The 15,499-nt window shown below is 35.6% G+C and overlaps 1 protein-coding gene across 1 annotated transcript; it reads left to right on the top strand.

The window, feature by feature from the left end:
- Positions 1-12,312, top strand: rfx6 (regulatory factor X, 6; the record flags this gene model as incomplete). Its single annotated transcript, XM_084091787.1, is given in 18 exon segments — positions 1-173; positions 284-407; positions 663-724; positions 836-913; positions 1,093-1,120; positions 1,741-1,932; positions 1,936-2,013; positions 2,101-2,214; positions 3,192-3,241; positions 3,360-3,519; positions 3,623-3,761; positions 4,367-4,476; positions 4,556-4,673; positions 5,624-5,746; positions 6,270-6,476; positions 7,069-7,581; positions 8,996-9,205; positions 11,665-12,312. Coding segments are annotated over 18 exon segments (2,658 nt in total). The 3' UTR covers positions 11,844-12,312.
- Between the last annotated feature and the right edge of the window lie 3,187 nt (positions 12,313-15,499).

The raw sequence follows: 15,499 nt of genomic DNA, 5'->3' as shown, positions 1-15,499 counted from the left end.
ATGTATGTTATTCATTTGGCAGAAGCTGATGAAAGTAATGGAAGCATTTCCTCTGAAGAGGACCTGCATCTGGATTATTCTAAGACGTTCTCTGTCAAACAAACAGTGCCAAAGAAAAGTATCAGTCAGATCATCAAGGACAAGAAGAAACAGACTCAGCTTACTTTACAATGGTCTGATCAATTCTTCTTTTGAAGATGAAGCTTGCCATTATAAATAATCTACAAAAAGTGGAAGCAAAGAATGACATTACTATAACCTTTCGTTTTGCTTTTTCTATTAGGCTTGAGGAAAATTACATAGTTTGTGAAGGTGTTTGCCTGCCACGGTGTATCCTCTACGCTCATTATTTAGACTTTTGTCGGAAGGAGAAGTTAGATCCTGCTTGTGCTGCCACTTTTGGGAAGGTAAGAGGAGTTTTAATATCTTCTGTTATAATACAGACAGTTATAATTCTCTGTGACAAGTATTATAATATATTCGACTTCAAAAATAGAGACCGATTGCACCGAAACCAATTGCATTTTAGGTGTATTTTAGGATAAATACCTGGTAAAAGGCTGTGCTTGCCAAATATGTACATTATCAGACGTTGATCTTGTATTTACAGTACATGGAGATCGATCTTACGATGTGTTAGAGCTCTAATGTTGTCATTTCAGACCATAAGGCAGAAATTTCCTCTGCTTACAACACGAAGGCTTGGAACCAGAGGCCATTCGAAGTAAGAAAGAGCCACTTGGCCTGACTGAAAACTTGATTTACTTCTATTTAATAATAAATGAATGCCTAAGCTAAAGCTCTTGACAGTGTTTGTCCTCTGAACGTTTTTCAGGTATCATTATTATGGTATTGGAATCAAGGAGAGCAGTGCGTATTATCACTCTGTGTACTCAGGAAAAGGCTTGACACGGTAAGTTTTGACCTTCATCCCTTCAATTCAGCATCCAATCATAAGTCCTTGAATGTTTTGAATAAACACATGAAAGGCGAGTGATTTCACAATGCCCATGCTGAGACACATTATATTTTTCAAAGTTATTTTTCATTTTGGTTTTTAAATGCTTAAATGCTCTTATGTGTTTTGCACAGATTCTCTGGAAGCAAGCTAAAAAATGAGGTGGGCAGTCTTACAATACTATATATATATAGGACCATTCTAAAGTTTGGGGTCGGTCATTTTTTTAATGTTTTTTTAATGTTCTCACCAAGGCTGCATTTATTTGATAAAAAAACAGTAATATTGATAAATATTATTACAATTAACTGTTAATTTTAAAATAGAATATATTCCTGTGATGACAAAGCAGAATTTTAAGCATCATTACTCCAGTCTTCAGTGTCACATGATTCTTCAGAAATCATTCTAATATGCTGATATAGTGCAAAAAAACATATTTCTTCTTATTAAAAATGTTGAAAACAGTTGTGCTTCTTAATATTTTTGTGGAAATGTTTAATAATTTTATGAACTTCATATGAAGTTCAAAAGAACAGCATTTATTTAAAAAATGAATATTTTGTAACATTATGAATGTCTTTAATGTCAATTTAATGCAAAGTGTTAATTTCTTTCAAAAAACCCATAAGTCTTTTGTGGTGGAATTTATGCTTGCAAAATAGGAGACTTCACATACATTCCATATAAATATTTAGAAAATGTTGTCATCTGTTTCTATCAACAACATAGCAGAATATGATATAAAATTACTTATATTCCTGCTTCTTATTTTTTCACAGGGAGGATTCACCAGGAAATACTCTCTTAGTTCTAAAACAGGAACTCTTTTACCAGAATTCCCAAGTGCACAGCATTTAGTGCTTCAGGAGTCTGTTTCAAAAGAGAAGGTCTGTTCATTTCAATGGAAACCCATTCCAAAATGCTGTTTATTTAATTTACTTACCTCAGATTCTGCTATGCTCTTTATCGTTTAGGTCGACACATTGATTATGATGTACAAAACTCACTGTCAGTGCATTCTGGATAATGCCATTAATGTCAACTTTGAGGAGGTGCCATTTTAAGCTCTTAAAGAATCTATTGTCATCATATCTAGATTCTAGAAAATAATTCACTGTAATCAATCAAATTTGTTCCAGATCCAGAACTTTCTGCTTCACTTCTGGCAAGGAATGCCTGAACATCTCCTTCCACTGCTAGAGAATCCAGTTATTGTGGACATCTTCTGTGTGTGTGACTCTATACTTTACAAAGTGAGTGTTTATGAACCATATCTGGGTGTTTTTTCAACTATGTTTCGTTCATAGGTTTGGGGACGGTTAAAAATGGATGTGCTGTTTAATATTTTTATGAAATCTGTGGTACATTTTTTCCAAGATTCTTTAAAGAATATAATGTTCAAAAGAACAGCATTTATTTGAAATAAAAATAAATGTCTTTACTGTCACTTTTGATAAATTTAATGCATCCTTGCTGAAAAAAGTAATCATTTAGCTTACTGACCTCAAACTTTACTCAAACTCAAACCTTTTCTATTTCTTACATGGTCACATTAAAAGTGTCCAGAACACTATAACAAACATTTATTTATGCTACTTTTCAAGTGCCATTTATGTTTAGATTTTATTCTTGAATCATAGTCCCAGTCCAAGACTTTGAATCTTAAAAGATTCAAGATCAATCAAAGAAATCTTGTTACATTTTTAAAGCTACACTCTTAGAAGAAATGGTTCTATATAGAAACTTAAAGGGTTCTGTCAAGCACTTCATATGTGGAACCTTTTAGGGGTTCCCATAATGGGATCATTTTATTGATATAGTTTTCATAAATGTATTTAAAAAACATTTTTTATTCAATTTTAATCTTAATTAAGTTTTATGAAATAAGCAGCTCGTAAATATACTTTATCACTAGAAAAAAATGAAATTACCCATTGAACATGAAAGTATTATGCAATCATTGAATCAAGACATTTCTCCTTATAGAACCTTTTTGGCTTCTTTAAAATTGTGTAAAGAACCCTATAGCTCTATATAGAACCCCATTTAACTATTTTTTCTAAGAGTGTATAATAATATACAAAAGAGTGAAATAATCACAAACCATTTCAATATTTATTGTGTGAAAATGTGATCATTTTTTGCACTTTTTTTTTTTTTTTACTGTAGTTCATTATTGTCACATCATGTTTGACTTATCACCGGCTGGCTGAATTTATTTTTTTTACAGGTTCTGACCGATGTTCTCATCCCTGCCACTATGCAGGACATGCCAGAGAGGTTTGTATTTTAGACTGCTGCATGATATACACAACATTTGGTTATGCAGTGGATTCAAAAAGATGTTGACTTTCATACTGTTAAGTGTTTTTGAGTGAGTTTGGGAAAATATCTCCAGTCTTTTGGCAGATATTCGAAATTTTGCCAAGCACTGGGAACACTGGATGGTGTCTTCCTTGGAGAATCTCCCAGAAATCCTCTCGGACAAGAAACTGCCGATAGCTCGACAGTTTGTGTCCTCCTTAAAGAGACAGACCTCCTTTTTACATCTTGCACAGGTAGATGATTTACAGACACATCAATAATTCTTGCTTTTGTTTATTGTAAATATTCTTGTAAATATTGGTGCAACTACAGTATAATATACTAATGTCTTTTCAGATTGCAAGACCTGCACTTTTTGACCAGAATGTTGTGACTTCTATGGTGAATGACATTGACAAGGTGGATCTGAACAGTATTGGTTCTCAAGCACTCCTTTCAATTACGAATGACCAAGATTCAGACTTCTATTCCGAATGTGAGTTACTGGTGGCTTGGTAGTCAAACCTTTTTTTACACATAAGAGATCATTACTATAAAAATATCCTGTAAGTTTCAGAACTCAAAACGTCCTTGTTAGTTCAAAAAACAGCCAAAAATTAAACCAAGCTCTCAAAACAACTCATTTCGTAGTCTCAGTATGACGTAATAGAGCGACGAAAGACCGCCTGTGCTGAAGATCAACGCCTACTTCTACATCACTGCCTCTTTAGCCCCGCCCACAGATTTGCATATGTCATGTCGTAGTATATATGAGATCATTTTAAGTTCCAGCATCAGTAAGACATTGTTCATTTGTTCACTTTTACTGCAAATCCGTACTTAAACTTTATAAGTCTTGGTTGTAATAATAAAGTTTATGTAATACAAATGTTTCAACTATGTAATGAGATAAACACCTTTCTGTAGCATCTTCGTTTCAACTATAATGTAATGTAATAAAATAGCCTATTACTTCTAAATTAGGATGTTTTTTGATATAATAAGTGGACCTCAAAGTAGATTATAAAATTCGTGACCCTTAAAAAAACTTAAATGCTAAGCCTCAAAATATATTTATGATTTCTTTATATTTTCTGCTAGATGACTCCATTTCAGTGTTTCAAGAGCTGAAAGACCTCCTGAGGAAAAATGCCACTGTAGAGTCTTTCATTGAATGGCTGGACTCGGTGGTCGAGCAGAAAGTCATTAAGGTTTGTTGCATTGTAATCCCACAGCAGTCAGACTAGCAATGAATGTTAATATTGAATTTGCATATTATCTGTCTTATAGCCCAGCAAGCAAAATGGTCGGTCGGTGAAGAAGCGAGCTCAAGATTTTCTTCTGAAGTGGAGTTTTTTTGGAGCACGAGTGATGCACAATCTCACCCTAAACAATGCTAGCAGCTTTGGTAAACCTTTAGCATGCATTCATACACACTGTAGTCATTGATTCGGTTTCTTTCAAATACTCCAGATTATTTTAAAGTCAGCATGAAATAGAAGTTGCGATCGTTTTTTATTCCCTATTGTGACTTATATCCAAGTGAAATGGTTTCTCAAACTAGAAAAAGTGTTGGGCAAAACTTGAATTTGTCCATGGGGAATTGATTGGATGGTTGTGGTTTGCTATTACTGTGATGTCATGTGAGTGACAGGTTGTCCCGCCCTCGGGGCAGTAAACATGTCTTCAGAGAAGAGATGTCACTGCAAGAGGGAGGGAAAGTTATTTTGGTTAAAGATTACGAGGGCACATGAATAAAAAAAAATAATGATGTGCACGGATAAATCATTTATAATAAACACTGCAATAATTCCATTAAAAAAACAAGAATTGTCCATTTTAATCTAATGGTGACTTTAAATTCTTTAGGTATAATTGGAGCATCATAGTATATAGTCAAATTTATACCCTTCGTTTTTAGCTGGGGATCCACTGCGGAGAATAAGCCATAAAAGCCTGTACAAACAATCCTTTATCTTGTGCCGTGTGTGCGCGCCCTGATTAGAGCATGACCTTTCTCTGTGTTCCTAACATTTGATGACCCTACAGGTGTTCACAAAGCCAAACAGTATCACCTGGAAGGCCACCCATTTGACCTCAGCACTAGCTCAGTGAAACCCGTGGGAAAGGGAAGTTGAGAGCATTGCATTGTGGGATACAGTACTCTGCGTAGTGTGCTAGTGTAGTTGCACACTGCAATTTTTTGAGAGCAAAGCCAATTTATGAGCAGCATGAGCATTCTTCAAAATATCTTCTTTTGTGTTCAGCGGAAGAAAGAAATTCATACAGGTTTGGAACAACTTGAGGCTGAGTAAATGATGACAGAATTTTAATTTTCTGGTTTAATGTTACTTACAGGCTCGTTCCACCTCATTCGGATGCTTTTGGATGAGTACATCTTGCTAGCAATTGAAACACAATTCAACAACGACAAAGAGCAGGACCTTCAGAATCTACTGGAGAAATATATGAGGAGTGCAGGTACCCTAATCATTTTGTTTTATTTATATTATTAGTTTGTTGTTTTACTGAACACTGCCTTTCAAAAGTTTGGGGTCGGTAAGATTTTTTAAAATATTTTTGAAAAAAAGTCTCTTATGCTCACCAAGCCTGCATTTATTTGATCAAAAATACTGTAAAACGGTAATGTTAATGTGAATATTTTTATTACAATTTAAAATAACTTTTATATTAGAATATAATTAGAATTTTTAGCATGATTACTCCAGTCTTCAGTGTCACATAATCCTTCAAAAATCATTCTAATATGCTGATTTGCTGCTCAAGAAACATTTATTATTAGACATTATTCCATTTCTTATCTGTTTACATTTCTTAAGCAGCATTTATTTGAAATATCAATTTTTGTAACATTAGAAATTTCTTGACTCACTTTTATTCCCTAAAATTAAAATGATAAATCGTACTGACCTCAAACCTTTGAATGGTGGTGTATATGCAAATGAATTTAACCCAATTATCTGTGATGTTTCCATTTCGACAGATGCTAGTAAAGCTACATTCACCGCCTCCCCAAGTTCCTGCTTCTTGGCCAATCGGAATAAATCCAGTGTGGCGTCCAATGATTCGACTGTCAAGGACGAGAACCCTCCAGAACATGATTTCCTGTCGCTCACGGCTGCACAGCAGGGGCTCGGGGCCAGTACTATCGTGTACCATAGTACCGATCCGGACAACTTTACTATTACTGGTACTTAAAAACAGCAGCTCACACGAATTAGAGACATGCTCATTTTTTATGTTTTTCGTTAAAATGATTTGTTATAGAGCGCACATGTTTCAGGAGCCTGAAATAGTGTTTTTCTATTAATTTTCTCCAAAAGGATTTCAAACAATCCTTCAGCTTCAAGATGAATAGCAAAATTGCAAATTTATTTTAAAATCAAAGACAGGGATGTGAAAGCAGGGAATTAAACTGTTAACTGTCAGTGCGCTGGTAGCGGGACACTTGGCATTTTGAAATTGGACATTGTGTTACCATGGATAAGGTACTTTAAAACCTTTTAGCGGGCTCAATTTTTTGTGATATCAACTTCAAAATAATTGATTTGCTGATAATTTATGAACAATTATTATTGGTTAATTACATTTCAAAATATATTTAAAATTGTTATTATGTTTCACTGTATTTTTGATCAAATAAATGCAGGCTTGGTGAGCATAAGAGATCTTTCAAAAACCTTTAAAAGAAATCTGAATCAATCAAAATTTTGACCGGTAGTGAAAATAATATTTTCTATTAATACAAATTTATATGAATATAATTACTAATATTTTTCTAGGTCAAATGGATTACTCGCAGAACAGCGCCCCCCTGATGACCCCTCCGATCTCTCCAGCCATGATCAACCGTAGCAGCGTGATCAACCAGGGCCCGATGGCTGTGAGGCCGCAGAGCAGCTGCCCCATACAACCCCAAGTGTCCTGCCAGACTTTCCCCGACACCATGTACCAGAGTCTGCACAATGCTAGTTCTGGCTCCTACCCCAACTCTTACTACCAGCCTGTGTTCAGAGCTCAGACTCACACTCCCACATCTGCCTATCAGGCTCATACCGAAAGCGGACGCTACGCACCCTTTTCTGGACACCAACTGACTAAAGACTGCTTCAGCAGCAGCTGTACCGGGTCTCCCTACAGCTCGAGGGTTGCATCGACTGGATACGCAGCCACAGGTGACCCTGCGATGGACACTGAGGGCGTACAGCTGCTGGACTCCACAGGGTACAGCTTTGGAGGAAGTGCTGCCAGTGGAGATGGATGTGCAGGTTCGGTTTGCAGCTCTGGGCACAATGGTAAGAGAAGCTGAACTTATTATTGGCCAGTTAAGAGTGCACTTATATACATTTATACAAATGTACACTACAGTTTAAAAGTTTGGGGTCAGTATGATAAAAAAAAAGATAAAGACTAATACTTTTATTCACCAAGGATGTATTAAATTGATCAAAAGTGACAGTTAAGACATTTATAAAGTTACTTTTTCAAATAAATGCTTTCTATTCATCAAAGAATCCTGAAAACATATTCAGCAGCACAACTGTTTTCAACGTTAATAATAATATGAAATGTTTCTTGATCATGTGACACTGAAGACTGGAGTAATGATCCTGAAAATTCAGCCTCACAGGAATAAATTACATTTTAAACATATTCAAATAGAACAGTTATTTTAAATTGTAACAATATTAATTTTTTTATCAAATAAATGCAGCTATGGTGGGTATAAGTAAATAAATAAAAAAAACATTAAATAAATCTTACCAACCCCAAAACTTTTACCAAACAGTAGTAGTTAGATAAAAATTATTGAAAGTGTTTTCTAGTGGTCTAGAACACTATTGTCTAGTGGTGACCTTAGTTCAAATGTTGTCTCTTTTGTCTTTTATTAATGCAATTATAAAAAAAAGATGGAATATATTCAAATAAATGGAAAGAATAAATTATACCCATTGAAGCATTTCCTATCCTTTCTTCACTATTCCTTTTTTTGTAATTTTGCAAGTTTTATTTATATATATATATATATATATATATATATATGTATGTATGTGTGTTATATATATATATATATATGTGTGTGTGTGTGTGTTATATTTTGATATATATATTTTATATATATATATATATATATATATATATATATATATATATATATATGTGTGTGTGTTATATTTTGATGGTCCCCTTTAGACAATCTGTTGACTACAGTATAAGTAACGTTGTACCTATATGTCAACTAACTCTCATTAGAGTATTTGTAGAATATTAGTAGACTGGTTAATATCTGCTAACATTTTAATTGTAATGGTCCTCCAACAGACGTTCTACTGACTGTAAGTAACTTTGAAACTACATGTCAACTTATTCTACTAACCCTGACCTAATACTCAACTAATACTCTATAGTGAGAGTTAGTTGACATGTCGGTGCAACATAGTCAACAGAATGTCTAAAGGGGACCATCAAAATAAGTGTAACCAGGAATAATAATATAAACATACAATGAAATAAAAAAGTGATTTACCTTATTTTCTTTACCCCCACATTTATCTGTAACACATAACAAGCCCCAAAACTGAAAGAGATCCTCAGAGGACCAGATTTATCATGTATTTTAATTATGTTACTATGCCACTCAGAAAGGTAAATATGTTTGTTTGCAGATGCACCTATTGAAACATTATTGTTCATCTTTCTCCCGAGCAGGATATTACAACAGCAGTGGTTATGTGGACGCTCAGAGGATGGGCACGTTTATCGATCAGCATGTGTCAGTTATCAGCAGCGTGAGCAGCATTCGCTCCGTTTCAGCCTACGCCGAAGTGCACGACCCTCTGAACATCCTGGACAACACGAGCAGGAAGACAACAAGACCCTACTACACTGAACTGTCTGCAATGGGCACACACACAGCAGGTGAGGACCGAAATCCTTCTAGGGGAGACCGGGGCTAGTTGTCACACAGGTGCTATATCTCAGCACTTAAAACAGCTGCTGGGAAAACACTGACATAACAAGAGTCAACAAGTTTAGCACGTTTTATTTTTACACGATCCTTCCAAAGTTTAGGGTCTGTACTAGTCTAGTTTAGAAGTCTCTATGCTCACCAAGGCTGCATTTATTTGATCAAAAATACAGTAAAAACTGTAATATTGTGAAATAGTATTACAATTTAAAATAACTGTTTTCTTTTTTAATATATTTTCAAATACAATTTATTCTGTGATGTCAAAGCTGAATTTTCAGCATCATTACTCCAGTCTTCAGTGTCACATGATCCTTCAGAAATCATTCTTATATGCTGATTTTCTGCTCAAGAAACATTTCGTATCATTGTTGTGCTGCTTAATATTTTTGTGGAAACAAAAAATAAAATAAACAATTCAGTGATACTTTAATGAATTAATGCATTTATTCTAAATATAAATCTTTTGTAACATAATAAATGTCTGTACTGTCACTTTTGATCAATTTAATGCATCCTTGCTGAATAAAAGTGTTTAAAAGTGTTAAACTTACTGACCCCAAACCTTGGTATTGTATGTTGTAAAATGTTGCATTTCATAAATTGCTTCATAACATAATTTACTCTTTAAGTTTTTCAATTAAATGTTATATAATGAACTATTTAATGGCAGATTCTTACTGTGACAACTTGCCTCGTTCAATGTGTTTTAAATAAACTACATCTTTATTCTTTATTTATGTTCAATAGCTGTTTTCTAGCCAAGAATATGTGCTTTGTACGGAGTGTGACAACTGGTGTGTGTATATACAGTGAGGAAAATAAGTATTTGAACACCCTGCTATTTTGCAAGTTCTCCCACTTAGAAATCATGGAGGGGTCTGAAATTGTCATCGTAGGTGCATGTCCACTGTGAGAGACATAATCTAAAAAAAAAAAAATCCAGAAATCACAATGTATGATTTTTTAACTATTTATTTGTATGATACAGCTGCAAATAAGTATTTGAACACCTGAGAAAATCAATGTTAATATTTGGTACAGTAGCCTTTGTTTGCAATTACAGAGGTCAAACGTTTCCTGTAGTTTTTCACCAGGTTTGCACACACTGCAGGAGGGATTTTGGCCCACTCCTCCACACAGATCTTCTCTAGATCAGTCAGGTTTCTGGGCTGTCGCTGAGAAACACGGAGTTTGAGCTCCCTCCAAAGATTCTCTATTGGGTTTAGGTCTGGAGACTGGCTAGACCACGCCAGAACCTTGATATGCTTCTTACAGAGCCACTCCTTGGTTATCCTGGCTGTGTGCTTCGGGTCATTGTCATGTTGGAAGACCCAGCCTCGACCCATCTTCAATGCTCTAACTGAGGGAAGGAGGTTGTTCCCCAAAATCTCGCAATACATGGCCCCGGTCATCCTCTCCTTAATACAGTGCAGTCGCCCTGTCCCATGTGCAGAAAAACACCCCCAAAGCATGATGCTACCACCCCCATGCTTCACAGTAGGGATGGTGTTCTTGGGATGGTACTCATCATTCTTCTTCCTCCAAACACGGTTAGTGGAATTATGACCAAAAAGTTCTATTTTGGTCTCATCTGACCACATGACTTTCTCCCATGACTCCTCTGGATCATCCAAATGGTCATTGGCAAACTTAAGACGGGCCTTGACATGTGCTGGTTTAAGCATGGGAACCTTCCGTGCCATGCATGATTTCAAACCATGACATCTTAGTGTATTACCAACAGTAACCTTGGAAACGGTGGTCCCAGCTCTTTTCAGGTCATTGACCAGCTCCTCCCGTGTAGTTCTGGGCTGATTTCTCACCTTTCTTAGGATCATTGAGACCCCACGAGGTGAGATCTTGCATGGAGCCCCAGTCCGAGGGAGATTGACAGTCATGTTTAGCTTCTTCCATTTTCTAATGATTGCTCCAACAGTGGACCTTTTTTCACCAAGCTGCTTGGCAATTTCCCCGTAGCCCTTTCCAGCCTTGTGGAGGTGTACAATTTTGTCTCTAGTGTCTTTGGACAGCTCTTTGGTCTTGGCCATGTTAGTAGTTGGATTCTTACTGATTGTATGGGGTGGACAGGTGTCTTTATGCAGTTAACGACCTCAAACAGGTGCATCTAATTTAGGATAATAAATGGAGTGGAGGTGGACATTTTACAGGCAGACTAACATGTCTTTGAGGGTCAGAATTCTAGCTGATAGACAGGTGTTCAAATACTTATTTTCAGCTGTATCATACAAATAGTTAAAAAATCATATATTGTGATTTCTGGATTTTTTTTTTTAGATTATGTCTCTCACAGTGGACATGCACCTACAATGACAATTTCAGACTGTATATATATAAAGATGTATATCTGCTATTATATCAGTCTTATGCAATTTCTGTTCTATTTCAGGATCCAGCATCGCTCATTCCTGCTCCATCTCAACACCCTGCATGTATGGAACGCCTGCTCCTTATCACTCCCAGAATGCACTGCTGCCTCTCCAGGGGACCACAGAGATCAGAGAAATTGTGTCGTCCCTGCCCCCCATCAACACTGTGTTCATGGGCTCAACTGGTGGGCCACCCTGACTGATACCTTATCTGTAATTCTACATCTCTATTATGCTCACAGGAGGTGAGACATGTTTTAGTTCATCTGTATATCTTACAGTACATTTTTCATTGCCAAATGCATTGCAGACAGGCTAACTGATTTGTTTTTTATTGTTTGATTTGAAATGGGGGGGTTTTGTGCTAACAAATGACAGGTAATGACCCAATTATATAATAATTTTTTTCTTTAAGGCTGTGTAGTATATACTGTAATATAATCACAATTCATCTTTGTTCTTAGTTTAGCATTCTTGTATATACTAATAAAAAATATAAAATTTGTTCGCATTATTCTGGAGGCTGAAATTTATTATTTAATAAACTGCAAACTAACAAACATCACTGTGGAAATCTGATATTGGATAAGCAGATAAGTTGATTTCTGCATTGTTCACTAGGTTAACAAAGGTGTTGACATGTAAAACTAGGCTTCCAGGCCACAAGCTGTTCATACATTGCGACTCTTGGTGTGGGATCTTTAAATTTAGCTTTGTTAGTCTTTGAGCAGATGGACGCTAATAAATCCATAATCGGATCGTCTGAAATGATATCATTGCATCATAATATATTTGTATGTATGCTGCTGGTGCAAACTCGCCATGGCTCGGATGAGGATTTCAGCATTTGTCTGTGTGTAAAGACGTGACGATAAATGATAAAACTGGCCACATTGTGCTGGCCTTTATCTCCTCAAAGGGAAAATCCATTTCAAGACTCGGACAGGAACAGATGGCTTGAAATGTAATGATTACAAAATCCTGACGTTAAAATAGTTTAATTACAAAGTCAATAATGCCTCCAACAATTGCCAGGGCTTTAGTGTAAAAACAACAGAAGGCAGAACGCAAACCTTGGGACAATGTTTAACCAGAACTTTGCATTAGGCAGGGAGACTCCATATGCAGCTCCGGTAGAGCAAAGATCAACAGATCCTGTGTAATTATGACTGTGTGTGTGTGTGACAGAGAGAGGTAGAGATGGGGTTAGTGCAGTAATGTGTGCTTACCTGACCGGTCACAATCATATTTACCACTTATGCTTTTACAATCATTTTACACTCTTCTTACAACAGCTTTCAAATGTTAATTCACATCTGTAGGCTTCTTTCTCAGCACACGAGTATAGCAATCATTCGTTGCATCCATGCTAATACACCACCATTCAAGAGTCATGCATAAGCTATTCTTAACTATAATTTAAAAAGTTTTTGTCTAAATACTGTTTAAAAAAGTTTTTGAAAGAAGTCTCTTATGCACACCAAGGCTGCATTTATTTGATCAAAATACAGTAAAAAACTGTAATATTTTGTGAAATAACTGTTTTCAGCATCATTACTCCAGTCTTCAGTGTCACATGATTCTTCATGTGATGAATAGAAACGTCCAAAAAGAGCAGCATTTATATGAAATATCACTATGAATGTCATGTTTGATCAATTGAATGCATCCTTTCTTATTAAAGTTATTAATTTCTTTCAAGAAAATCTCACTGACCTGATACTGTCACTGTTACATATGTTATTTCATATATGTGTAAGAAGTTTTTGTATCTAATGGCTAACTTTGATGCTAATTTCATCCAATTTAACGTGAAATGTACATTTAAATTCAACCAACAGGGGTCGCTACAGATCATTTCCAGTACTGTGATTGTAGCATTCTGGGAGATTTATTTGATAGCCCTGAATTTTATTTGATATGATGGGTACAAGTGAACTACTAAATAAAGCATACATAAGCCTACTGTTACTAAAATTATTATATTGTTTGCTACATGCTACTTTATGAACTCACGTTGCATGTGTAACTCAACCGAGTGGTGTAAACTTGGAAATAAAAATGATTATTTTGGTTTTTAATTCAAGTTTGTGTAAAAATTACTCACTTTTTGTCATGCCGAGTCAAGAAAGAGAAAAAAATATGGACATTAATTTTAGAGTAGACGCTTTAATTAGTTAGTTAGTAAGAGATCCAGTTTTATCCAATTTTAGATCCATAATATTGTTGTGCTTTCAATGACGGGCGGCACACAGCTATGCAGATTCACAGTTTACACGTTATCGCCAGGATCAGCTCCGCTGTAGAAGTGTTTCCTCAACACTTGAGATTGCAGGGTTGAGAGGAAAAAGCTCTATAGCATCTGTAGCAACACATCCATGAAGGAACTTTATCAGTGTGTACCGTTTGCAGAGGAGGCTTTTGACTAGATTTCCCAGTAGGGGTTTGTATGTTAACAGGTTGTCGGAGAACTTCGTGCCAATAGCCAATGGAATGGGTAATACAGTCCTTAAAGGGATAGTTCACCCAAAAATGAAAATTCTGTCATCATTTACTCATGTTGTTCCAAACCTGTATGAGTGTCTGTCTTCTGCTGAACACAAAAGAAGATATTTTGAAGAATGTCGGTAACCAAACAGTTATGGTCCCCATTGACTTCCATAGTATGGGGGAAAAGAAATACTATGGAAGTCAATGGGGCTCATCAACTGTTTGATTTGAGCCATTTTTCTTCAAAATGTCGTCTTTTGATGACAGAATTTTCATTTTTGGGTAAACTACCTCTTTAAGGTTGGATACTCTATCAAAAAACATGTGATGTGTATTGCTTTTAAACTGCTTTTTTAATGTAAAATACATTTTAAATAGTTTTCTATGTAGACACAACTTAAAGTCTTGGCCAATAGCAGGGAATGTTGTCACACCGGATGGGTTAAGTTGTCACATGCAACTGAGTTTGGTTTCTCCCCAGGTTTCTTCTCCATTTCTGTCACGTGACGCAAGTTTTGGTTTCCTGCCACTGTCTCAACACTACTGAATGAGAACAACAATATGAATTGAATCTTTTTTTTCCTGTTTATTACTGTGAAGTTGCTGTGAAACCTTTTTTTGTATAAAGAGCTATAGAAATAAAAGTGACTTGACTTGCCATTCGCAGGCTTTTCAGCAAACAGTAAAAAGTAAACCAATAAGTGAACTCTACAAATTGGGGTAAAAACTATGTAATAACAACCAGCCCAAACTGATCATTTGCTCTCAGTTGCATTCATTTAGGCATATGGAGAGAAGTGCTAACTAATTTTGGTCCTCCATCTCTTTTGTCTAATTCTTGTATTCTACTTAATGACTCACATTATGATGTCTTCTGTATGAGTATTATTATATGTTATGTGCTGTATGTCCACACAGGGGCAGTATAGTTCAGGAGCACTTTGGCCTGTTTTAAAAGATGATGTATTTAATTTATCAAAGCCTTTTGAATCTGGTTGCACTGACATTAAATGTTTCTATTAAAACATTTGCGTTTTAATGTTAGCATTTTTTTTTATTGTACATTTCCTCGTTCGTAGGTCCTTTGCATAGAAGCATCTGTTTAATGAATAAATGCAAATGTAAATATAGAACAAAGGGCTGTTATTTTTTAAGTGAACCTGAAATAAGGAAATGCTTAAAAGATATCATTTTATTCATTTTTAATTTGGCTTGTTTTCCAGGAAAAGGTTTCTTGCACTCTTAAAAAAAATAGAGGTTATTTATTGGCATATGGTCTCATGAAGAACCTTTACCATCCACGGAACCTTTCTATTGCTCAAAACGTTCTTTAATGTTCTTCATACTAAGGGGAAAAAAGGTCTT

This window comes from Abramis brama (assembly GCF_963993115.1).
Source record: "Abramis brama genome assembly, chromosome: 18".
Classification (NCBI taxonomy): Eukaryota; Metazoa; Chordata; class Actinopteri; order Cypriniformes; family Leuciscidae; genus Abramis; species Abramis brama.
Note: the sequence above shows the minus strand (reverse complement) of the source record. Positions and strands in the feature narration are given on the sequence as shown.